The 23,368-nt window shown below is 43.1% G+C and overlaps 3 protein-coding genes across 3 annotated transcripts; 1 reads left to right on the forward strand and 2 right to left on the reverse strand.

Moving 5' to 3' along the window:
* Positions 1-616: 616 nt before the first annotated feature.
* On the reverse strand, positions 617-2,356 carry LOC123439209 (putative disease resistance protein RGA1). The gene has a single exon (XM_045115949.1). The coding sequence runs from the start codon at positions 2,179-2,181 to the stop codon at positions 730-732; it is 1,452 nt and encodes a 483-aa protein (XP_044971884.1). The 5' UTR covers positions 2,182-2,356; the 3' UTR covers positions 617-729.
* A 2,027-nt stretch (positions 2,357-4,383) lies between these two features.
* LOC123442476 (ADP,ATP carrier protein ER-ANT1) lies at positions 4,384-7,297 on the forward strand. Its single transcript, XM_045118527.1, has 3 exons — positions 4,384-4,952; positions 6,111-6,479; positions 6,566-7,297. The coding sequence occupies exons 1-3, from the start codon at positions 4,641-4,643 to the stop codon at positions 6,878-6,880; spliced, it is 996 nt and encodes a 331-aa protein (XP_044974462.1). The 5' UTR covers positions 4,384-4,640; the 3' UTR covers positions 6,881-7,297.
* Positions 7,298-8,502: 1,205 nt separating this feature from the next.
* On the reverse strand, positions 8,503-14,323 carry LOC123442477. The gene is made up of 3 exons (XM_045118528.1): positions 13,556-14,323; positions 11,757-12,363; positions 8,503-10,041 (listed from the first exon to the last, which is right to left on the reverse strand). The coding sequence occupies exons 1-3, from the start codon at positions 13,751-13,753 to the stop codon at positions 8,630-8,632; spliced, it is 2,217 nt and encodes a 738-aa protein (XP_044974463.1). The 5' UTR covers positions 13,754-14,323; the 3' UTR covers positions 8,503-8,629.
* Positions 14,324-23,368: the final 9,045 nt, after the last annotated feature.

Consider the following 23,368-nt stretch of genomic DNA (forward strand, 5'->3'; position numbering starts at 1 on the left):
AATTTATATGATTCCTCACATAAACTCTGAAAAGGGACCAATTAAGAATAATCATTTAAAGTTAGTACGAAGTCTAACAAGAAGACACATATTTGCTATCAATACAAACAATATTATTAAAGAAACATCTAATAGATCGTGGATACAGTAAAATCTGATCATGTCAATGATTGCCACTAGGGCCTACTTAAAACAGAACCAACTCTTGAATTTTCAAGGCACAATACTTTTGGTGGTGCCCCCCCCCCTTCTTCTCCCACAAGCCGCCTCTTCCATTTAGAGGCCTCAACGAATGATAGAGGTGGCTTATGGGAGAAGGTTGGGAGCGAATACCTTATTTTTTAAGTCGCCAAAAGAATTTTGGGCCTAAGTTCAATCAAACATGCTTGAAAATTTCTGTTTTTTCACAATGGGGGCTTGAAAGGAGCCTCAACTTGTATATATGTAGAACATCTTTGAACATAACTTAGTGTTTCGCTCTCCACCAAGAATTACTAATTTCTTAAATTTCAACCAAATTTTTGTCAAAAGTCCTTTGCCGAAGGCAAAGGAAATAGGTAATTTATTCCCAAAGAATTACAAAAATGTAGTCATTAGAAAAAATATATTAAACTGACAATTGTAATGGGTACTTACAAATATGTACAGCGAGCAATTCTTGTTTCAGAGTAAAACATAAAAACAAATTGTTCAATTTTGATAAGCTCATGTAATATACAAAAAAGGAATCTAGAGACAAATAGATGCATCACGCTTCCTCCGTAAGGTTGTTTTAGGATGCTTTTGAGCACAATAAGGGACATGGTAAATGAACTCAGTATAAGGGGGTATCTGCGATTCCCATGTCACTAAATCGAACTCACCCTTCGGACGAAGTGTAGGATCCACAACGAGGTCTCCAATCCTTATCTTGGGTAGTTTCCTTTCGAAAACTTCGGCTTCAGTCCGAGGAGGCATAAGGAGTAGCGGAGCAGCGGGGGCAGGTAGAAAGTTGGTGAAGTCTACTGGATATCGTATTCTAACACGGAGCGACAAATGCTCACCAAACATCGATAAGTTGGTCTTTGTCACATTCTTGTATCTGTTCAATATGCAATGCCAGAATTGAATGCTCAGATCCCTCCTCAATATATTGGCAATTGAATATGCTCCCACAAACGACCCACCCAATAACTTGATGAACTCTCCTATCAACAGCGTTAGATTTGGGTGGTCCTTTGTGTGTGCACTCCCAAATGCTAGTGTCTTGAAGAAGTAGGTGTACTCATCATCTTGTAATTTACTTAGGTGAATTGGCTTCACGGTACCATATCTTGTCAAACTTTCCATCCTACTTATGATTATAACCTTACTTTCTATTCTTATGGATGTCACCGCTAGGCAGAAAGATTTCCAATCCTCATCATCTACATCTGAAACAAATGTTACAACAACCAGTGTTCTTCCTGATGTGCACCTTTCAGTGTCTATTTTAGTGAAGTTGGCTCCATTGAGGTATAGAACGGAAGAGAAGTAACTATGCACCTTCTCATCATTCCATACATGTGTTACCAGAGTTTTCTTCCCAACTAGGCTTCCACCAATGATTGGAAGCACGGGTGGAGAACCAAGAGGGTTGTGTTGCAATAAGAAATTGATAACTTGTTGCTTCTCAGTTCGTCGACTAAACATGAAGTTGTCAACATAAAGATATGTGTCATAGGGTGTGCGAACCATTCGTTCGCATCCACTCAAAAGTATAACGAACTCGTTGATATTAGAAATGACAGTTTCTAAATTTAACAAGGCACCTTGTAGATCACAACAGCTGTCAACTTTGTGATTCCATATACCAGCGTTTGCACGAAAGCGCTTCAACGGAGTGCCAATATATGACACTAATGATCCATCCATCACTTCCTTGGAGTTCTCTTTGACTAGCTGGTTGCACTTGAAGGTGTCTAGCACATGATAACCCTGGTACATAGCCCTAGCGAGCATCCTAAGTTGTATAAGCATACCAGAGTTTGTGATGTACCGCCCATCCGCCTCCTCGACAACCGTGTGAGCTCTTAGCAGGAGGTGCTGCAGCCTCTCCATATGCTTCTCCTCCAAGCGTGCAGGGTCCCAATACATGTTTACCAAAAATGAGAAAAATCTGCTAACGAGATCACCTGCAGCCGCGGACAGAACCGCCTCCATCCCGAAAACTCAAGCTAGGTTGAACAAAGAAATTGAAGAGGATGAACAAGGAAATTGTTTTGGGTTTCACCTTGTACACCGTGTAGAGATGATCTAGGTTCTGAGCTATTGTCTTCTTTAAATGGATGCCATGGCATTGCCTTGTAGTTGTAGCGTGAAGGACCAACTGAATGCGTTCTTGGTGACCAGTCCACGTCAATGTGGAACTTCCTGGCAGGCATAATTAAGGTGGAAGTAGTTCACACGACCGATGCGTCTTGATATTCTAGGAAGTCCATGTCATTGTGGAATTGTGAGCACGTCGTTCACTTTTAGTGACAGGTACACACTAAAACAAAGCCAAAGACAAAGACAAAGCTAATGTGTCGACACTAATGTGTCGACAAAGACAAAGCTACCGTGGAATTGTAAGCACACGGTGTGCTTTTAGCTAGTGACAGGTCTGTTGGAAATAATTCTGCCTTTTTAGTCCGAATGCTTAGATTCATTAGTAGTTGGATCTAAATATATGGCCGTGCGATTAGATTAGGAAAGTGAATTCTGTGTAAGAGTTTAAGCCGAATCATAGTAGCTGGAAATGAGGAATGACCGCGTGTCCCCTGACCTTAGATCGTCGACCGGATCGAGGGTCAGAATCGAGGTGTGGGGTGACACGAGTCCAGCGATCACGAGTCGATCGCTGGACGAATTGAGCCGTGTTTGAGCTGGTACGTGTTCCGGTCTCAGTGGTGCTAGGACGCCAAACACTTTACTTTGAACTGCTTCATAAAGATGCTTAAAAGATTAAAAAACAATTTTTTACATGAATACGCATGCATGTGATCTAAGTACCTGTAAAAATTCGTTCAATAATACATTCTATTACGTGCTGCACAAAAAGACAAAATTTATGCCCAAAAACACCAAAAAAACAAGCCCCTAATTTTCATGTATTTTGACTTTTTTTGTATCTTTTACATGCAAGCATGTATATTGCTGAAAATTTGGCCCGATGTATTGCATTGCTATATGTTCATGCACACATTTTAAAAAAAAAATTCAATCCATAAAAATGTGGTTTTTTGAACTTTAAAATAAAGTGCTCCGTTGCACCCGTGCTCAGAAGCCAATTTTCGGTCTGTTTATGCCTTGGGTCCAGAATGGATTGTCCTTTCCCAGCGCTATACCTCTATAAAAAGTACACACCTATATTCATCATTTTATTTTTAGGTGAAAATCACGTATGGCCTTTGCTTGTCCTCTTCATGAGCTCGAGAGCACCCAACGAATAGGGCTTCCTTCCTCGTCTCATGTTACCTTAGGATCATGGAGACGTGGTGGATCCTGTCCCTCACTGGCGGGAGGGCTCTTGCTTCCTTCCTAATTTCTCCGTTTCTAAATATAAGTCTTTAGACCTGCAGGTAATAACCACTGGGACAAGTTCATTGTTGTGCACATTTACTTCTTTGTACCATCTTATGGGAAATATAACGCTAATAAAAGAATGTGTTTCCGGTCTGCTTTTTTTGTTTGGCTGTTTTTTTGGGATTTTTTTCTTTTGCATTCCTTTTTCAAATTAGCAAACCTTTTTTTAATTTGTTGACTTTCTTAAATTTGGTGTTTTTTGAGAAAAATATAATTCCTTTTTTGGAACGCCAACATATTTTGAAACTTCATTTTTTTTGTAATTAATAAATAATTTTTAATCTTCGATCGCTTCTTCGTGGTTCGGCCAAAGAAAACTTCTTCATGATTGACATGGACGACAAGTTGACCATTGATATGTTTGAGCTTTAACCGTTCAGTTTGCAAAAAGGTTCATGTATTTTACAAAATATTGAAGTTGAAAAATGTTCACAATTTGAAAATACCATGAATCGAGAAAAGTTCAAGGATTTTGGAAAAATAGTTCAAGGATTCAAAAAATGCAATCAATTTTGAAAAAAATTAAGGAATTTCGAAAATTTTCATCGACTTTGAATTTTTTAATCAATTTTTTTAAAAAATCATTGACTTAAAAACCATCAACTTGAAAAAAATAGTTAAGAAAATCATCAATTTAGAAATAAATGGTTCACCGATTTTGAATAAAGTTCATCGACTTTGGGAAAAAGTTTAACAAAATTGAGAAAGTTTTTTGATGTAAAAAAACTGAAAACGTATTGCACATTGCAAGAGAAAAATGGAATGAGAAAAGAAAACAAAAAGGCAAGACAAATGTAATACCACCTTTCATTAAAGTTGCGACAATTAATCCGAATAAGAGGGAGTACACACTTTACCAAAGAAAAATATATAATACGCATTCTCTTCTTTGCGGAATTTCAGCGACGCCCAGAAGCCCAGTTAGCAGGCCCAATAAGCAGCAGGCGAGCTTCGTTTTGTTCTCTCCTTGGTTCCGGCCTTCGATTATAATCACAAACAAAATCAGGCCATGGAAATCCCCCACGCCACCAACTCTCGCCCGCTCCGCTCCACCAATGGCCGCCGCCGCCGCCGCCGCCGCGGCCACGAGGAAGGACCGCCCGCCACATCGCCTCAGGTCGCCGTCCAGGGTGGCGGCGGACTTCGCCATGGGCGGCGCGGCGGCGGTGGTGGCCAAGACGGGGGCGGCGCCGGTGGAGCGCGTCAAGCTGCTGTTGCAGAACCAGGCCGAGATGCTGCGCCGGGGCGCCCTCACGCGGCCCTACCGGGGCATCGCCGACGCCTTCGCCCGCGTCCTCCGCGAGGAGGGCCCCGCCGCTCTCTGGCGCGGGAACCAGGCCAACGTCATCCGATACTTCCCCACCCAGGTCGTCCCCCCTTCATTCCTTGCTTGATCCATCCACATTCTCGACTGATGAATCCACCCATCTGATTAACGACGGACTCTCTGAACCGTGATGGGCGCCGTGCCTGCATCAGCAGCAGAACTAACATTTAACAAGCAATGCAACCCTGTTTGTGCATCCAAAAATTCGTTTCTAGTCAGTTGATTTGGTGTAGAAATGCGCTGATGCAGTGGATCGGGTGAGGCTTGTTTGCGTAATTCTCTTCACCCACACGTATTTTCTGTGGCCCTCGAATTTGCTCGCGACTCTGAGGTAGTGAGGTGCTCCCAGCTTTTTCTCACCACAGAATATATGTAGTGCCTCTCCCTTTCACAGGGCCAGTCATAAATTTATATCTGGCACAGGGGAAGCAGGAACGGCTCAGAATCTGATCGGTTATGTGTGAAGGAGTACTGCCAGATTTATCACCAAAAAAAAAACCCAGAGACGTCTTCAAAATAATACTAATTAGGGGGGGTACAGAAATTGTTCCACCCCTTGCAATATGAATAATCAAGGCTCCCCATTAACACCACAACGGCACAAACTGGTGTCGTAATGGTTATGCAGCTGGATCGTATTTGGCTGACTACTGTTATCTCTTGTATGTATAACCAAACACTAAATATCTACAGCATGTTCTTGGTCAATAGATTCTGATGGGTGCTTTATATAGTGGAGTTAGGAAGATAACTAGTGTATATCACAGAATAAACTTATGCTTCCACTGTTACAATTATTTTCTGCAGGTTTTGTGAAATAGCTAAGAGTGAGACCTCCGTTACCTTTCATGCTGAACCATCAGACATTACCCTGAGTAGCATGCTTATACCCTCCGCACATGTAGCAACCAGGGATTCTGATGGGTGCTGAACATAGTGGAATTAGAGAAATAGTCAGTGTGCGGATAGTTTACTATTGCAGAAAAAACTTATGTTCCTGCTGTCACAATTATTTCTGCAGGTTCTGTGTAATAGCTAAGAGTGAGAACCACATCCCATTTCATGCTGAACTATCGAATATGACGCAGAGTACATGTATATACCCTTAACTTGTTGATGTGAGGAAAAACTCTGTTGTCATGAAAAACTTTCATGTTAAAAGATGAAATGAAACCTTACTTGTGCACCTTCTATGCAGGCCTGCAACTTTGCATTCAAAGGCTACTTCAAGAGTTTCTTCGGCTATGACAAGGAGAAAGATGGGAAATGGAAATGGCTAGCTGGAAATGTAGCATGCGGCAGTGCTGCAGGAGCTACAACATCGTCTCTGCTATACCATTTGGATTATGCGCGGACGCGGCTAGCCACTGACGCGATTGAATCTCGAGCTAACAAACGTCAGTTCAGGGGGTTGCTAGATGTCTACAGGAAGACACTTGCAACTGATGGTATTCGTGGATTGTACCGAGGCTTCAGTGTGTCTATTGTTGGCATCACTCTATATCGGGGTCTTTATTTTGGCATCTATGACACCATGAAACCTATCGTACTAGTAGGGCCATTGGAGGTAACGTCATTCTTGTGTCATCTGCATCTCACAGATGAGGTTCCGCGAGACCAGTTTGACACACTTATTGTTGGTTGCTTTTGCAGGGAAATTTCCTGGCCAGTTTTGCCTTGGGATGGACAATAACTACATTCTCTGGGGCCTGCGCCTATCCATTTGATACACTCCGGCGAAGAATGATGTTAACTTCAGGGCAGCCATTCAAATACAGTAGTGCCTTCCATGCCGCAAAACAGATAGTTTCCACCGAAGGGTTCTTCACTCTATTCAGAGGGGTCGGTGCAAATATCCTGTCGGGAATGGCAGGAGCTGGAGTTCTTGCTGGATATGACCAGCTCCAACGGTTTGCAGGTCGGCATGATTACAAAATTGAGAACAAGATGAAAGGAGCCTTGAAATGATGTGCATATGATGGATCTGCATGTGCCTGGGCAGATCCTTGGGTTTTCAGGTTGCGTGCTGGCCAGATGGGATGTGGTGTGTGAGCTACAATTACCGGGCTCATGGAGCAGAATTTGAAATGCCAGCAAGAGTTAATGTGAATGAATTGATCAGCACAGTAACATTTCCTGGAGGTGAATCTTCCCAGGACAAGAGATGGCATCAGGGTGCAATAGATGATTAACGACTAGATCTTATTCTTGAAGTGTAAATTAATATGGTTTCGAAAGCTGATGTCCCCACGTACACTATTAATGTAAACTGTAAATAGTACTGTAAAGACTAAAGAGTTTAGGGCCTTTTTGGTTCAAAGAAATTTCATACCTTGTGTCAGGTTTGGTCCATTTATCGATACCTAAAACATTAGTTTGCTGCCACACCTTTGCTGCATTTGACGTAATTGCTAAGACTGACATAAGGCCTTGTTGTCATTGTTGTGGTTTTCTTAGGGTGCATTGTGGTATTTTTTGATTGATCAGGCGTCAAGACTCTCCTCTGCCAGCCTTGTTGATCGCTTAGAAGGCCCAACTAATGATGATTTATAGGCTTTCCCTGAGATTGGGATAAATCTGAGGTGAGCTTCATTCTGCATTGTCCTTTTGTTTTAGCTATCATGCCACAAAAATAGATCATGGAATCATTATTTTCAAAGCAAAACTCTATGTGGCTTGCTTGTTTTCAACAAGTATGTAGCGCCATGCTGAACAAGGCTTTTCACCACATATTAGTAGGTTACAGGTCGGTCTGAACTTTCAGTTCAGCTGGTGTAGCATTTCACTGCTGCAACACCAATTCTTTAGGCTATACTGCAATAACTGAAACAACTGGCAAGTTACCGGGTGTACGCAGAAATCTACTCTAGAAAATTTAGAAAATATCTGAAATATTTTTTGCATGTAAAATCATACCAATGTGAATGTCTGCACCACTCATCTTCCATCAGACAACAATGATAGTTTGGAGAAAACATATTTGCAACATATGCTCTGTTAATTGATGGATGTGAACCATGTCTTGCGTAGTAGCATAGAAGGACTATTTTGCGTGAGAGTACATGTTGACTACAAAGATCTATGACTTTTGGTTTGTTAGCATGTCAAATCAAAAGCTGAATGTTTTAGGACTGATCATAAATGTTTTGATTGTCACTTGGTTTTTCGTGGTTTGACCTCACTAAATCACCTCTTCTATAAATCAAAACCTTCTGGCAATTTTGTGCTTAATCTGGGGGAACAGTTCTGTACTCTTTTATTCCTTTCTGATGAAATACATGCAGCCCTCCTCCTTGGTTGAAAAAAAGTTACTTCTGAATAGAAAGGCAGTGCTCCTGCCAGTTCCTAAAAAACAACTCTGGGTGTTTTTTTTTTCAAATTAATGTGGAATCTCGAAAGAAGCCTCCAAATAGCAGATATACAATAAGTTTGATTGGAGTTTAGTGCTTTTAACCTTTCTCCAACGACAATCACTAATTTTGATAAATTAGACAGTAACTTTTTGTCAAATTATTTCCCCTCCCTATATCCAAAGAATTAGGCAAAGCTTATTTAAGAATTGCAAACATGTATGAAACACACAATTTAACTTGACAATCGTAATCAGTACTTTTAGGCTATAGTGATATACGATGAGTAGTTCTTGATTCACAACTGTAAGAAGTAGAACATAAAAGAAACACCACAAGTTTCGGTGTAATATGAAAGAAAATAACATTACAGAGAAATAGTAGCGTCACGCTTCCTCCGCAAGCTTGTTTTAGGCTGCTGTTGAGCACAGTACGGGACATGGTAACTGAACTCGGTATAAGGAGGTATCTGTGATTCCCATGTCACTAATACAAAGTCACCCTTAGGACGAAGGGAGGGATTCTCAATGATCTCTCCAATCCTTATCTTGGGTAGTTTCCTGGCTTCAGTTCGAGGAGGCATAAGGTGTAGTGGAGCAGCGGGAGATGGAAGAAAGTTGGTGAAGTCTACTGCACATCGTTTTTTGAAACGGTCTGATGGATGCTCACCAAACATTGACAAGTTGTTCTTTGTCACATTCTTGTATCTCTTCAACATGGAGAGCCAGAACTGAAGGCTTAGATTTGTCCTCAACCCATTGGTAAGTGAATATGCTGCCACAAATGACCCGTCCAACAATTTGATGAACTCTCCTGCTAACAGTGTCAGCTTTGGGTGGTCCTCACTGTGGGCACTTCCAAATGCTAGTGCCTTAAAGAGGTAGCTGTACTCCTCATCTGGTAATCTACTTAGCTGAATTGGCTTCACAGTACCATATCTAGTCAAACTTTCCATCCTACTAATGATTATAACCTTACTTTCTGTGCTTATGGATGTCACTACCCGGTAAAATGATTTCCAGTCCTCATCATTGACCTCTGAAACAAATTTAACAATGACCAATGCCCTCCCTGTGCACCTTTCTGTTTCCACCATATGGAAGTTGTCTCCATTGAAGTGCAAAATTGAAGAGAAGTAACTACGGACCTTTTCATCATTGCATGCATGTGCTACCAGAGTTTTCTTCCCGACTAGATAGCCACCGATGATTGGAAGTACAGATGGAGAAGCACAAGGGTTGCGCTGCAACAAGAAGTTGATAACTTGTTGCTTCTCAGTCCAACGACCGAACATACAGTTGTCGACATAAAGATATGTGTCATAGGGTCTGTGAAACATGGGTTCACACCCACCCAAAAGTATGACAAACTCTGTGATATTAGAAAGAACGGTCTCTAAATTTAACAAGGCATCTTGTAGGTCACAGTTGTTATCAACTTGGTGATTCGATATACCAGCATTTGCACGGAAGCGCTTCAAGGGAGTGACAAGATATGAGGCAAATGAGCCAGAACTCATCACTTCCTTAGTGCCCTCTCTGATTAGTTGGTTGCACTTGAAGGTGTCCAGGGCATGATAACCATGGTACATAGCCCTAGCTAGCCTCTTCAGTTGCAGAAGCATACCAGAGTTGGTGATGTACCTCCCATCCGCCTCCTCGATAACCGTCTGAACTCGTAGCAGAAGTTGCTGCAACCTCTCGGCATGCTTCTCCTTCGAGCATGACGCTTCTGTATACCTCCCGATCAAAAAGGAGAAGAATCTGCTAACAAGGTCACCTGCAGCCGCAGACAGAACAACTTCCATCCTGAGAACTTTGGGCTAGTGACTACTGAACTGAAGGGGAATGCTGATGTTCAACTAGAAACTTGTTTTGGTTTTCACCTTGTAGGGATCAGGTTTCAAGGTATATATAAGGTGTTGTTGAGCTAGATGCAAGCATGGTATTGCCGCGTACCGTGAAAGACCAGCTGGTGCGTCTCCGCTTGCCAGTCTAAAATTGATGAGGAATCGATTGTTTGCATGAGGCGGAGGTAGTGCACACCACAAATCCATGGTGGAATTTTAGGAGGTCTAAATCGTTGTGGAGCTGTAAGCACATTGTGTGTTTTAGCTGCAAGTCTACAGTCTACATCGTACCAATATGTTTTTTTTTTTACAGATTCTCCCATCTGTGGTTGACTGAAGGTCTTCGCATCGGGGTTGGAGGTAGTGCACACCACACATCCATGGTGGGATCTTAGAAGGTCTAAATCATTGTGGAGCTGTACGCACATTGTGTGTTTTAGCTGCAAGTCTACAGTCTACATCGTACAAATATGTTGCTTTCTTGCAGATTCTCCCATCTGCGGTTGACTGAAGGTCAACCATCTGCGGTTGACTGAAGGTCTTCGCATCGGGGTTGCATGACTTTCTTTTGCAGAAGTGCTCTAGCTGCTGTGACCTGATAGTTGTCAGTACTGGCAGTGGCCAAGTGGCTAGTTGCGCCGATCAATCATGTGAACCTGTGTGTTGCCTACCCTACCCTGTTTTAGTGGAGCTTGCAGGATGCCACTATGAGGCAAAGTGGCAAACAACAAACAGAATAGACTGGGTGAGTTGGGATGTGTCGCTGAACCCAAAGAACATGTGTGGGTGAACTGCGCGTCAAAGACCTTGATAGATTCGGATCGCATCATGATGGTTGCATCACGAGCTTGTAGAATCGCTTTGTCGCCCTCGAGTTCTCATGGGCAGTTACTGAAGCAATTCTAGTGTTCAGCAAGCTGAAGCAAGTAAGGAATTTCATTGCCTGAAGAAGCATCCTGCATGGAATCTGGTAGATGCGCGACCACCGAAAGGTACTCCAAATCACAAACTTTTCTACTGATTTTTCTCTTTTCTCTGTACTCAAATCACTCTACATGGCTCGCTTGTAGCACAAGTATACATCGTCAGCCTGAACTGGGTTGTAACAGTGTGTTTTCCTGGTAAATGTAGTACTCCCTCCGTTCCAAAAGAACTGTCTAGTACAAAGTTGTACTAAGCTTGAGACACTTATTTTGTGACGGATGGAGTAGCAATTATCAGAAATAAGTATTTTGACATGGAACACACAGTTCGTCCCTTGAAGCACCTGAAATTAATTAATTAGACACATATACATCTCTACCACATACTACTAGTCAGTAACAAGTTGCTCTGAATATTTAGCTGGTGTAGCATTCCACTGCTGCACAGACAGTTCTTCAGACGCCGTCTCAACTAGCATGCATTAGTTGTAAGCACTATATTTTTCTACATCAATAACCGAACAAGTAGTAGAGGGGCCTTGACTGAAAGTGATTCAAAGCACTGATCATCTAGCATGAGCCACGGGATTGAAAGCACTGACGAAGCGTACTTTGTCTCATACGGATGGGCGTCAGCTGGATCTCGTTCCCACGCATGTCGCGCATTATCTTCGTGATACTGACAGTGATGCTCTCGGTGCTGGGTGCAACATATAGGGAACCGCCGTCCTCTGCCGGTGGCCACCCGTTGGAGAGCGTGGTGCTCCTGACCTGGAAACACGAAGATTGCTGCCAATCCATGTCGACGTTGCTCGAGCCAAGATGGCACCTGAACTTGCGCCCCTTCTCCGTGGCGGTGGCGGCATCAGGATCTACGCACAAGGCTGAGGCGGCGATGCCATAAGGCGGCACCGGAGTGAACTTCACTAGGAAAAGAGGGCTGCCGTCTCGGCTGTGGAGAACATGGGCTCCTGCTTTCGCCTGCAGGGTGAGCTTGACATTGTACTCCAACTCGGTGGACGGCCACATGTGACCGCTGGTGAGATGATCCAGGAGCTTGATGGTGGAGCCACCGTTGAAGCCGCAGCCTGGTTCAGGGCAGAAGCATGGCGCGTGCGGGCATGACTTGTGGTGCTCCTCAACCCTGTGGTAGTGCGTCTTGGTGGTGCACCCGTATGCGGCGTTGGCGCAAGGGACGTGGAACGACTCCAGGATTTTGTCAAGTGCATTGCAGCGGTGGTACCCGCCGGTGTGGGAGCACGTGTGGCACTTGTCCTTGTTAGGGAGGTTGCTGTGGCAGGATGAGCAGATCACATGCCCGACGGCGCACTGCGTGTCAAGAAGAAAAATGTCGTGTGAAATTGGTGCTCATTGATTGATTAATGAGGGGAACAACGGTGGGGAACCATGCAAAACTTGATTGATTAATGATGTTCAGGTGGCAATACTCACAACATAACCTCGTGCCTCAGTTAGGGAAGTGTTTTGCTACACGTCTGTAAAAGGAAAATGGGTGATGTAAGTTGCTCAGGTCGCTTATTACCCTGCAGTAGTTTCTTCAGACAGTTCAGTTTCACACTTTCACAGCAAAGGTTAAAGCTGTCGGCTTTCTGGTGTGTCACAAGTATTTTTACAAAGCAAAATGTGATCATTTCAGGGGGGTAGAACTAGGAGGGTGAGAGTAACTGTTTTTTTCCTTTCCATTTTTGTGTTTGTTGTGTGTTGAGTGTTGACACTTACCACAGTTTGATTTTAGCCGCATTCCCTGTCCCAACTGTGTATCAAAGAAGAGAATGCACCACGATTCTATGTGCCTTCTTGTGGAAAGGATACCACTGCTTTCTTCAGTTTCAGTTCAGAAGGTTGGTTTCTGTCTGAATCTGTGGGTTTGTTTTGCAGGCTCCCAACGCAATGTTGGATCAGACGAGGCTAACGATTTGTACAGGGGAAAACGAGCAAGGATAAACAAAGAGAAGTGAATTTGGGTGGAGGGATGAGAGACCCAATGTGATTTAGGTCTTCAGTGAAGGATGAGGAGTGATCTGATCCAGGAAGAATCTATTCAGCAATGGATTATCCAGAAAGAATAATAATCTTCATCCTTGAGCCGGAAAGTGGCATACTTCATAAGCGAGACCCGTTTACACAAACGGCAACGAGGCTGACACAGGTTGCTTATTACGCTCCGGTAGTTTCTTCAGATAGTTAAGTTTCACGGTAAAGGTTGCTTATTACGCTCGGGTAGTTTCTTCAGATAGTTAAGTTTCACTGTTATTTTTTCCCCTTTTTGTGTTTGTTGTGTGTTGACACTAATCACAGTAATTCTATATTCTTGTGGAAAGGATACCACTGCTTTCTTGGTTTTCAGTTCAGAAATGACGGTTTCTATCTCTGAAGCTGTGGGTTTCTTTTGCAGGCTCCCGACGTGAGCAATGGTGCCATCGGCAAATGGTCCGTACAGGGGAAAACAAGCAAGGATGATGATAAAAGAAAGAGAAGTGAATGTGGAGGGATGAGTGACCTGGAAGACCGGAGGCCGGAGGGGGTCGAAGCAGATGGTGCAGTCGAGAACATCCGGGTCGATGATGCCCGCCGCCACCATCCCGCTCTTCTGCTCCTGCTCCGGCCGTTGACGGTGATCCCCTTTCCTCCTCTTTTTGGCGCTGCAGCTGCTGCAACTCTCCTCCATTGCTACTTTGCTAGTCCATGGGGACGGCATGACTGCTTAGCCCGTGGCTGTGGCTTGATCCATGCTCGTTCAGAAGTCGGAACACACACTGCAGTCAGTGAGTGCAGGATCTACTAGCCGTTGTGCTTATTGAGGTGATGGGACGAGGCAGGGCAGGGCACTGGAGGCTACTAGCTTTTTTTCTTTTTCTGAGGGATACTAGGCTACTAGCTAGCAAGCCGTTTATTTTTTCCTTTTTCGAAATCCGTCTTTGACCTAGCATTATGGATACGATGGTGGATGTTCACTTTTTATTTTATTTCAGTTTTGGGCTTCTGATTTTATTTTTTCCGATTTTGCTTTTGGGCTTCTGAAACTTCTTTTTTCTGTAAAACAACGTATTTTATGTAGATCTTGATTAAAATGAGCCACCTGAAGATGTTGTGCCGGTTCAGTCTTTTGAAGGTGCTCATAGTTATAGGCTATGCGTACGTGCATTCATATGGATGAGTGTATGCTCGACTTAAATTATTGTATATTAAAAAAACATTTTGAACACATGCATGAAGAAATATTGGGCTATTTTAGACCCACTGCCTGCAAAGCTGGCATTCCCCCCTGACCTTGGTGAAAGCTCTACCTCAGCAATGTTGTTGGGCATCCATTGCACGAGCTCCCGCGGCCGAGGCAGAGTGGCAACCGACGGAGCAAGAATGATTCACAGATATCCGACAGATATTCACAAGCTTGTGTAAATAAAAAACATCCGACAGATATTCACAAGCTTGTGTAAATAAAAAACGACCAACGTGATTGCAGTGTATATGGGAGCAAAATTTGTAGGGACAATGGCTGCAGGCACTTGTGCCAGCTCGTGTCGTGAGCTACTTACACAAACTTTCCAGCTTTCATTGGCACTGTAAAACAGGGAAAGTGACAGAATGATGGAACAGTTATTATTGATTGAAGATACAGGGTACTTATACCCCGAGTACAGAGTCGGTTACAAGGAACGGTTGCTAAATCAAGGCAACCGACAACGCAGGGATTATCCCATTAATTAATACATTTAATTAATTCCTAACACCCCCTAATCCATGCTTGTCTTTGTAAATGTGCATCATCTTGATAAATAATAATCGTTGTAAGTTTTTCTCTTTAAGAATGTTCCTCATCTTCATCTTGAAAAATCGTTGTATAATCTTTAAAGACTCCTCCAAAAACCCTGTGGGAAAAATATAAGGAGAATAGTGTAGATATGTTGCTAAAACTCCTTTAAACCCAGTGAGAAAATAATAAGGAGAAAATTATGCAACGTATAATGATTATTGCCTCATGATAACTCATTTGAGAAAACCTTTATAGAGGGATAAAACTCATTTTTGAGTTTAGAGAACAATATATGTCTTGAGTACTTCCTTCAGAAACCCCGATAGGAAAAATAGAAAGTATGATATATGATCATTGATAAGATATTGCCTCATTAAAAACATTATGAGAGAAAATTTCAAAGAAACTCATAATGAAAAGAGTGCAATGAGATGTGCCATGAAAAACTCCTTTAAAACCTAGTAGGAAAAATATAAGGAGAAATATGATCCCATGTACTCCATCCCCTCTTCTTCAACCTTGATCTGGACGTTCAAGACGGGGATGGTGGGGTAACCGCCTCGTTCCTCTCGATCCGGTGTCGGAGATGGCAGATCCGGGACGGGGCCGGTGTGTGCAGCCGCTGCCGGCGTCGGGGATGGCAGATCCGGGACGTGGCCGTCCGTGCGCGCAGGGCATGGCCCGAACTCGTGCTGCATGCAGTACGGAGGAAGAGGCGGCGGCGTAAGTTCACAGGGGAACATCACATCTTCCCCGAGGAACGACGCTGATGGCCCTGCAAGAAGCCAATCCATGGGAGGTATGTTGAAAGCAGATGGCGAAGTGGCCGGAGCCGAAGGCCCAACCTGTTGCAGTGGAGCGGTGGCCGGAGTCGAGGATCCAGCCTGGTGCACCGTTGGTGCACGCCCACGAAGTGGTTGGTTGCCTCGACGTGCATACCCACGGCGGTAGTTCTGGCGGTGGTTCCCGGCGATGAGGGCCACTCCGGTTCTGGCGGTGGTTCCTGGTGAAGGAACAGCGACGAGGGCCATTCCTTGCACCAAGACCCTGACGGCGACGTGCAATGCGGTGGCGCTGAGTGCGAGGGAAGCGGGTGTTCTCTTTCTGCAGGAAGCGTGCGAAAGCAAAAGCAAGTGCAGACAACTCTCTTCCTGCCATTCTCACCTTTCTCGTGGCTCTCTGTCGCTCTGATAACGTGTAAAACAGTGAAAGTGACAGAACGATGGAACAATTATTATTGATTGAAGATGCGGGGTATTGATATCCCGAGTACAGAGTCGGTTACAAGGAACGGTTGCTAAATGAAGGCAACCGGCAACGCAGGAATTATTCCATTAATTAATACATTTAATTAATTCCTAACAGGCACCACATACTTGCACACTGGTCATGTGGAAATACAAGTATAATTATATATAGCATCAGAATTCTATATTTACCAATGTATCGCAATGCATTATTGATGGATGACCTGCCGGCATCGTAGCCGAGCACTTGCATCCCCTCGACGAACATCCCCGGCGTTGGTAACGTTGACGAAGATGCCACGCGAGTGCACGCTGGAGCTGTGAGAGGTGATAACAACCGCCATTACAGGTGCATCCAGCGGTCTTCAGGGCGCTTGAGCAGGGAACGCTCTGGCACATCGGTGAGCACACAAACTTGTTACATCGGTGAGTACCCAAAATTGTTCTTGTTGCAGACCGCATATACCACGACACGTCCGACATGTCTAGCGACAAGTCTCCGCGGCAGCGTGGAATGCCCTCTCACCCAAGACGATACTGCCCACCCCAGACCCAGAGCCCTGACGCCACAAAACAAACGTAGTACGTAAATGGTGGCGTGCAGCCATGCACTGGTGACTAGCTGAGGCGCAGGTCCATGATAAAGTTGTCTGCTAAGTCCATGATTGCATGCTTCCATTTAGAGCTATACCTTTGCTGACTTACTAATATTTGTTACTTGAGGAAGGAACGCAATTTACAATTGACTATATATATACATGCCACATGCCTAGCTAGATCATTCAATGGCCATGATGTAGTCATGTGTATATCACTGGACATGCATGCAATTCGTTTCTGCTAGCTATACATTGTTTCTCTTTCTATTTGCATGAATAATGCACGCACAATATGTGTGACTTCGAATGAAACATGTTATCGCATTTGGGCCTAATCAAACGACTATTGAGGGAAGCCGCATTTTTGCCAACCCGACACGCATGGAATGGTCAACCTGATCGAGGGAGAAGACTCTAAAATCCCCCCACCCTAACCCGCATGTTCATAAGTCTTGGTAGAAGCAGGATCAAGAGCCAATCTCCGACCTGGTAGAAGCAGGACCAGGAGCCTGTATCAAGCAAAACATGCCCATCGGCTAGTATTTCCGCAATACCAAGAGCCTGGCGGACACCCGCTCGGCTTGAGGGGTGTGACTGCAGACACATAAATGCATGTTTGAGTCGACGTTCACATCACCAATAATCCTTACGGGTGTTCGAACCACTTCTGATCGGATTTTTGGCCATCCATAATGGCTTAGCATGCAGTAGTGGAGTTGGCGTAAGGTGAATTTGGAAGCACCAGTGATGAAGATCGAACCTCAATGCGAGATTTGTTGCGGACGATCCTTTCACTGCATTTCACCTTCAGTAGCAGTAGTCTCTCGTCCGCACACATGATATATGTAAAATAGAGGGTTGAACCTTGCGGTTCACACGTGAGAACTAATCTAACGAAGACAACGCACATGTAAGACAATTTCGATGCAAAAATTGCAACACATAGATTATCTAAAACTTCCTGCAAAATTTCGGGATTTTTTGACGGCTTGCCCCAATACGCGATGCGTGTATTTATCCTGAAAAAAACACCCCGTCCATTATCAAACATAACCTAAAACTTACATGACACACGACTTGGGTTTTAGAATAGTAGGGAACACTCTATCTCTACTCACGCATGAATTAAAAAACCTGCCTTTTACATCTCACCGGTATTATTCCTTGTAACCGACTATGGTTAAATACTACTCCATCCGTCTCAAGTATATGATGTGATAGTGTAAAAAAAACACCTTATATTTTGAGACAGAGGAAGGCTTAACTATTTTAGTTTACTCTGTATGATTTTATTTCCTGGCCTAAGTCTCCTGCTGGTGGCCCCCATCCTGAATCCTCCAGCCTTAACAACTTCAGTTTGCACATAATTCTTTGATTGCCATTGTCCTGTTCAATTTGTGCGCTTGTCCTAAGTTTTGAACAAACTTCTCATGCATGTACATAACTTGGCTTCTACTCCCTCCGTCTTACAAAATAAAAACATTTTTTCAAACGATCTCATGCATACTCCGTCTCACAATATAAAAACATTTGTCAAACGTCTCATGCATGTACGGAACGGAGAGCATAATTAATCAGGATTAGGGGTAAGGCTGTGTTCTTGATGTATAGAAGGAAGCAAATATTGTAGGGAGGACGACTGGCACCACACAGTTGTATATACTTTACACTGCTCAAGCGGATCATAATTTCAATTTTCACAGTGTGATACATGCGCCGCGGGACTCGCAGTGGCTTGCTGCCCCGCACGTGGATAAGTGCCCGAACCAGCAGCCCCTAGTGAACCTCTTGTTTACCATCACAAAGCCATGCGCCCCACCAGCTTCGTCGATAACCGTGCTTCGTCCACGTCACCAACCCATCAGTAGATGTACCCATCGGCCTCCCATCCGAAAGCGAGTACAATTGGTACTTTGATGGACAGTGTGGTGGAGGTGAAGAAGTTCATGGTCGCTAGGGAAGCTGAGCACCATCCGCCCATAGTCCAAACTGCGCTCATGCCACGATAGGCGAAGTTGGATGCACGTCAGGCGATGATTATGTGCTGGATCACGATGTACGAGCACTCCCAGAACGACACCAACAAGCCGACGAGCCTGCACCTCAACGGCGCAGCTTACACAAACCCTGTAACAAAGACCCAACCTCATAGACCACGCGCAAAACTGTTGACGTGCACCAACCGGTCTGCATGGCGGTGGAAAGGTTGAAAGATTGTGTGATCGTGAGCGCGAGCAGCAGCACCGTTCACTGGAACAACACCCGCACCGACCTCCGGAACAACACCCACGGGTGCGGGATGTGGTGGCATCTTGCCCGCAGCCAGAGTGAAGTGGTAGTGCGCCAGGAGCGTGGGATGATATTGTGGTTATGCATTTGTCTTCCTCCAATATTCCACACATTTGGAGACAGGAACAAGCCAGTGTGACCTCGACATTCTTGTGTAGTTCATGTTAACTGGCAACCAATGCTATAGGTTTTCTCTGTTATATAGTAGCAAGCACTGGTTATTTTATCATGCGGGAGCTATTCAGAGTCATCCATCTCCTCATCTCATGTCCATGACTCCATGTTTTAACTGTTTGTTCACTCACAAGAAACACATGACAAAGATAAGCCATTGTTTAGCTCGAATGGCCATGTACGTTTCTCTAATATAACATTCCATGTGTTAGATAGATTATCTAGAGTCTTCTTGATATATCCATGGCATACTGTTAGCGGAAGATAAAACTGAACTGACCTAGTTAAACATGAGGATTAATCATGTACCAAGCGCGGGCTTCCTCAGATTTTTTTAACACAGTGCACACGAATTGCTTATATACATGTGCATACACTCACTTCCTATGAACGTACAATGCACACCCTATACTTATGAACACATTCGAAAGATTAAGCCGACATATCATCTTGAGATTTACAAAGTCAATGTAGACGCCTAGTCGTCAACGAAACGTCTCCTTTCATTAAATGCGCATTGCTGAAAATCCTGAAATAAATATATAAAAATGCGAGCACCAGGACTTGAATCGTAATAGGCTGAAGATACCAATGTGTTTCTAACTATCTAACCATAGATTATTTTGCACCTCTTGAAAGGTTGAGAAGTTTCAGTTAAGCACAAAGTTTGACATGGTATCACCACCACAACCTATTAAGGAGGGAGTCCTCTAGGAGCTGACCGTTTTAATTTATTCAAATCCGTCTTGGACCCTAGAATGATGGATGGGAGGTGGATGCTCAGTTTAGATATTTTTCATTTCCGTTTTTGTTTCCTGAAATGTTATGTGGGGTCTCCGGTAGATTCTTATGCGGGGCCTCCGGAATTGAGCCATTTAGATAAACATATTTTTAGATCTACTTTGGTTAAATAAATCAAACCAATTCTAATAGTTTTGTCAATACTTATTTTGCACGGTAAGTTAAAAAGTTGCAAAAAAAAGGAAGAACATGGTACCCCTCCATTTCAAAATATAAGGTGTATTGTTTTTCGAAAAAGTCAAACTTCTCTAGCTTTGTGAACTTTTATAGAGCAAAATAATAATAATTACAACACCAAATCATGATATTTAGTTATTTTTTGTTGACGAGGTAGATATAATTTTCTATAAACATGGTCACACACAAAAATGCTTGACTTAAAAAATCAAGACACCATATATATTTTAACACCAATGATGGATTGCGTTGTAACTAGAGCATCTACAGAAGGGCCTCTTATCCGGCTCAATCCGTAATTAGAGCATACATGGACGGACCCGTCGTTATAATTAGCTGTATATGATTATATCCGGCTCAAAACAAAGCACTTATTCCAATCGTATATGATTAGTTGTAGTTACATCTACTCCACTGAGCCACATTCAAAACAACGTATTAATATTCGTTGATGGAGAAATGTTGAATGCTATATGAATAGTGCGTGATAATAGCTTTGCAAGTGGTCAATCAAGAAAGACGTGTCTTATTGTTTCAATTTGATCACAATAGCAACATCTAGAACTGCCTACCCATCTTCGCTTTATGAGATTATCCTTGGTCAATACCAGTCCCTTGTGTAAAAACCATATGGGTATTTTGATTCTAAGCGGCACTTTAATTTTCTAAATATGTAATGATCTCGAAAGAGACCCAGAGTTAGTTAAATCCATGTACATCAACTTCACTAAAAAACGCCATTAGTGGATAATTTCTAGTGAATATTCACTACTAGGAGAATGCCTACTAGTAGCGCTGGTTATTGGGCTAGCAGTAGCGCGGTCACGTGGCAGCCGTGGTGTGTTACGAACCGGACCTAAAGGTGCTCCACGTGGATGATGTTGTAACACAAACCGGGATTAAAAGGCAGCCACGCGTCAGCAGCTGTCAGACTATGTTTTTTTAAAGGAGGGGTTTAGGGGTTTCATATTGCGTTTAATCCTTTTCTTTTTTGTTTACCCTTCAATTCTTTTACATTTAGGATTTCATTTTTATTTGATGTCATTCATTCAACTCAACGCTAGCTGCTACATATAGCAATGAAGTGACCATTAATTATGCAACATCGTCAAGAACATATATGGAGATAAGTGACCTCTCTTTCTCCGTGCTTGGTCGAGCAACTCGATGCTACTACATATAGTACACGATCATGCATATATACAATATATAACATCTCTTAGGATCCCTAACTAGATAATATCTATCTACAAACATCGATAAAGATATCCTGATGATATTCCCCGTCTGTAGGTATGACATGCTCAACAAAGAATCCCGTCAATTCCTCTTGAATTGCTTGCATGCGATCAGTTGGTAGGAGGTCTCCCCGCATCCGCCTGATCTAATTTAAAGAAGGGGATCAATATATAAATATATATGAATGAAACTCAACACAATTGGTGATAATAAAATGAAAATATGAATATTGTTTACGTAATTCAAGTCCTTTAAGAGACCTTCCATGCATAGAGGTTGTCTGGTGAATCCACTCGCAAACGTAGTATGCACATAAATTATTCCTGGATCCCTGCCTCGAGCAGTACGTTACGAGAATAGAGTTCAATCAAAATAATAATCAAGCATGATAATTGTATTGAAACTAGAATGAATGAGAGATGCGTGAAACTAGCTAGTACTACTTACTTTCGTGAAGGAAAATCGCAGCTCCTTATTCCATTCACCCCTAGCGGTGCAAGTGAACTTTTTCAAAACCCTTCACGGCAAAGAAAATAATTACTTGATATCAAGAAATGAAAGAAAGTTGTTGATATGGTGTGATAATGATTAAACTTACTTCTGAACCATTTTCATAATCGGTGCCAACTCTGTAGGGTCTTTATGTAATTAGTCCAAGACAATTGCTAGTCCCTCCTGAAGCCTAATGATTAGCAGAACAAAGTGAAACATGCACACGCATAACTCATCAGTTACACTTTACCTCGAGTAAGCGAAACAGAATGTGCAGAAGACAACTAGTAACACTCAATCAAAGTTGTAAGGAAATAGTATTTCCCTTCTGTGATGTTGTCGTAGTATCCCTCTTAGCAACAAGTTCTCTATATCCACGGGCATCTTCAGTACCGTATGTGAATTTACGGTATTTGGGTTAATGAATCCAATGTCATATATTTGTCCTCTTTTGCATTATAGGATCTTCAATCTGCATAATATAGTGAGGATAATTATACATGCAATGAATGAGCTGAGCTAGAGACTTAATTATAGAATTAATACTTACAGACAATAGGAACTAACGAGTGATATATCGAGGGTGTCTTGATTGTATAACTGAAATAGTTCTTCAAATTCAATGTAAAACCACTCGTCTCCATTGAAGTAGTGCTCATCTTGAATTCCCACATACATATTGTTGGTCCCATCCTTGCAGGTTTTCAAGTATCACTCATGTAGTCTTCGCATCATTGTTGATAGTTTCGTCATCTGCTCAGGTTTGACAAGAGGCTTCCTGTGCTCGTATCTAAGGGCTACTACCTGAGAAGTTTTGAACTATACATTATCGCTTAAGAAATCACCAAGAGTGAAACCAGTATTAGAAGCCACTACCCCCGGATCAATATTAGCGACATCGGTAAACACCTTGAGCGGGGGGGGGGGGGGGCACAATTTCTTCTCCTGTTCGTCGAGCTGGGGAATTGTTTTCCCACTTCTTGCACCATTGGTATTTAAGCTTCCCGACTGCTTCGCTTCAACACATGTCTTTTCAATAGTCCGCTCATAGTGTGATGGTAGCGTACGAGTGGTGATTGCTTAAGGGCATCCAGATAGCGCTTCGCTTTTACCAAATCAATTTTCTCCTTTGGAGGTGGACGTTTTAGTGCAAAATGGGCCTTAACTTGGGCATCTATGATTTCCGTGTTTTCCTCCTTAGTCATGTCGTAGGGTCTCTTGGGAGGAGCCTTCTTGAATCTTGGGAGTGCTATGTATTTCTTTGTTTTTGTACTGCTGGCCGTCGGAGTAGCGGTGGGTCTTGATACGTCTCCAACGTATCTACTTTTCTAAATTCTTTTGCCCTTGTTTTGGACTATAATTTGCATGATTTGAATGGAACTAACCTGGACGGACGTTGTTTTCGGCAGAATTGCCTTGGTGTTATTTTTGTGCAGAAATCAAAATTCTCCAAACGTCCTGAAAATTTACGGGGAGCAGTTTTGGAAAATATCAAAAATATCTGCGCCATGTTCCACCTCAGGGGGTGGGCCAGTGGG

This window comes from Hordeum vulgare, chromosome 3H (assembly GCF_904849725.1).
Source record: "Hordeum vulgare subsp. vulgare chromosome 3H, MorexV3_pseudomolecules_assembly, whole genome shotgun sequence".
NCBI lineage: Eukaryota > Viridiplantae > Streptophyta > Magnoliopsida > Poales > Poaceae > Hordeum > Hordeum vulgare.

Coding starts and splice junctions, on each gene's coding strand:
- LOC123442477 (XM_045118528.1), bottom strand. CDS start 13,753: ATGCCGTCCCCATGGACTAGCAAAGTAGCAATGGAGGAGAGTTGCAGC. Junction 12,364..13,555: donor TCCGGCCTCCGGTCTTCCAG/GTCACTCATCCC, acceptor CTTGACACGCAG/TGCGCCGTCGGGCATGTGAT. Junction 10,042..11,756: donor GCCACCGGCAGAGGACGGCG/GTTCCCTATATG, acceptor CTGCGGCTGCAG/GTGACCTTGTTAGCAGATTC.
- LOC123442476 (XM_045118527.1), top strand. CDS start 4,641: ATGGCCGCCGCCGCCGCCGCCGCCGCGGCCACGAGGAAGGACCGCCCG. Junction 4,953..6,110: donor TCCGATACTTCCCCACCCAG/GTCGTCCCCCCT, acceptor CCTTCTATGCAG/GCCTGCAACTTTGCATTCAA. Junction 6,480..6,565: donor TACTAGTAGGGCCATTGGAG/GTAACGTCATTC, acceptor TTGCTTTTGCAG/GGAAATTTCCTGGCCAGTTT.
- LOC123439209 (XM_045115949.1), bottom strand. CDS start 2,181: ATGGAGGCGGTTCTGTCCGCGGCTGCAGGTGATCTCGTTAGCAGATTT.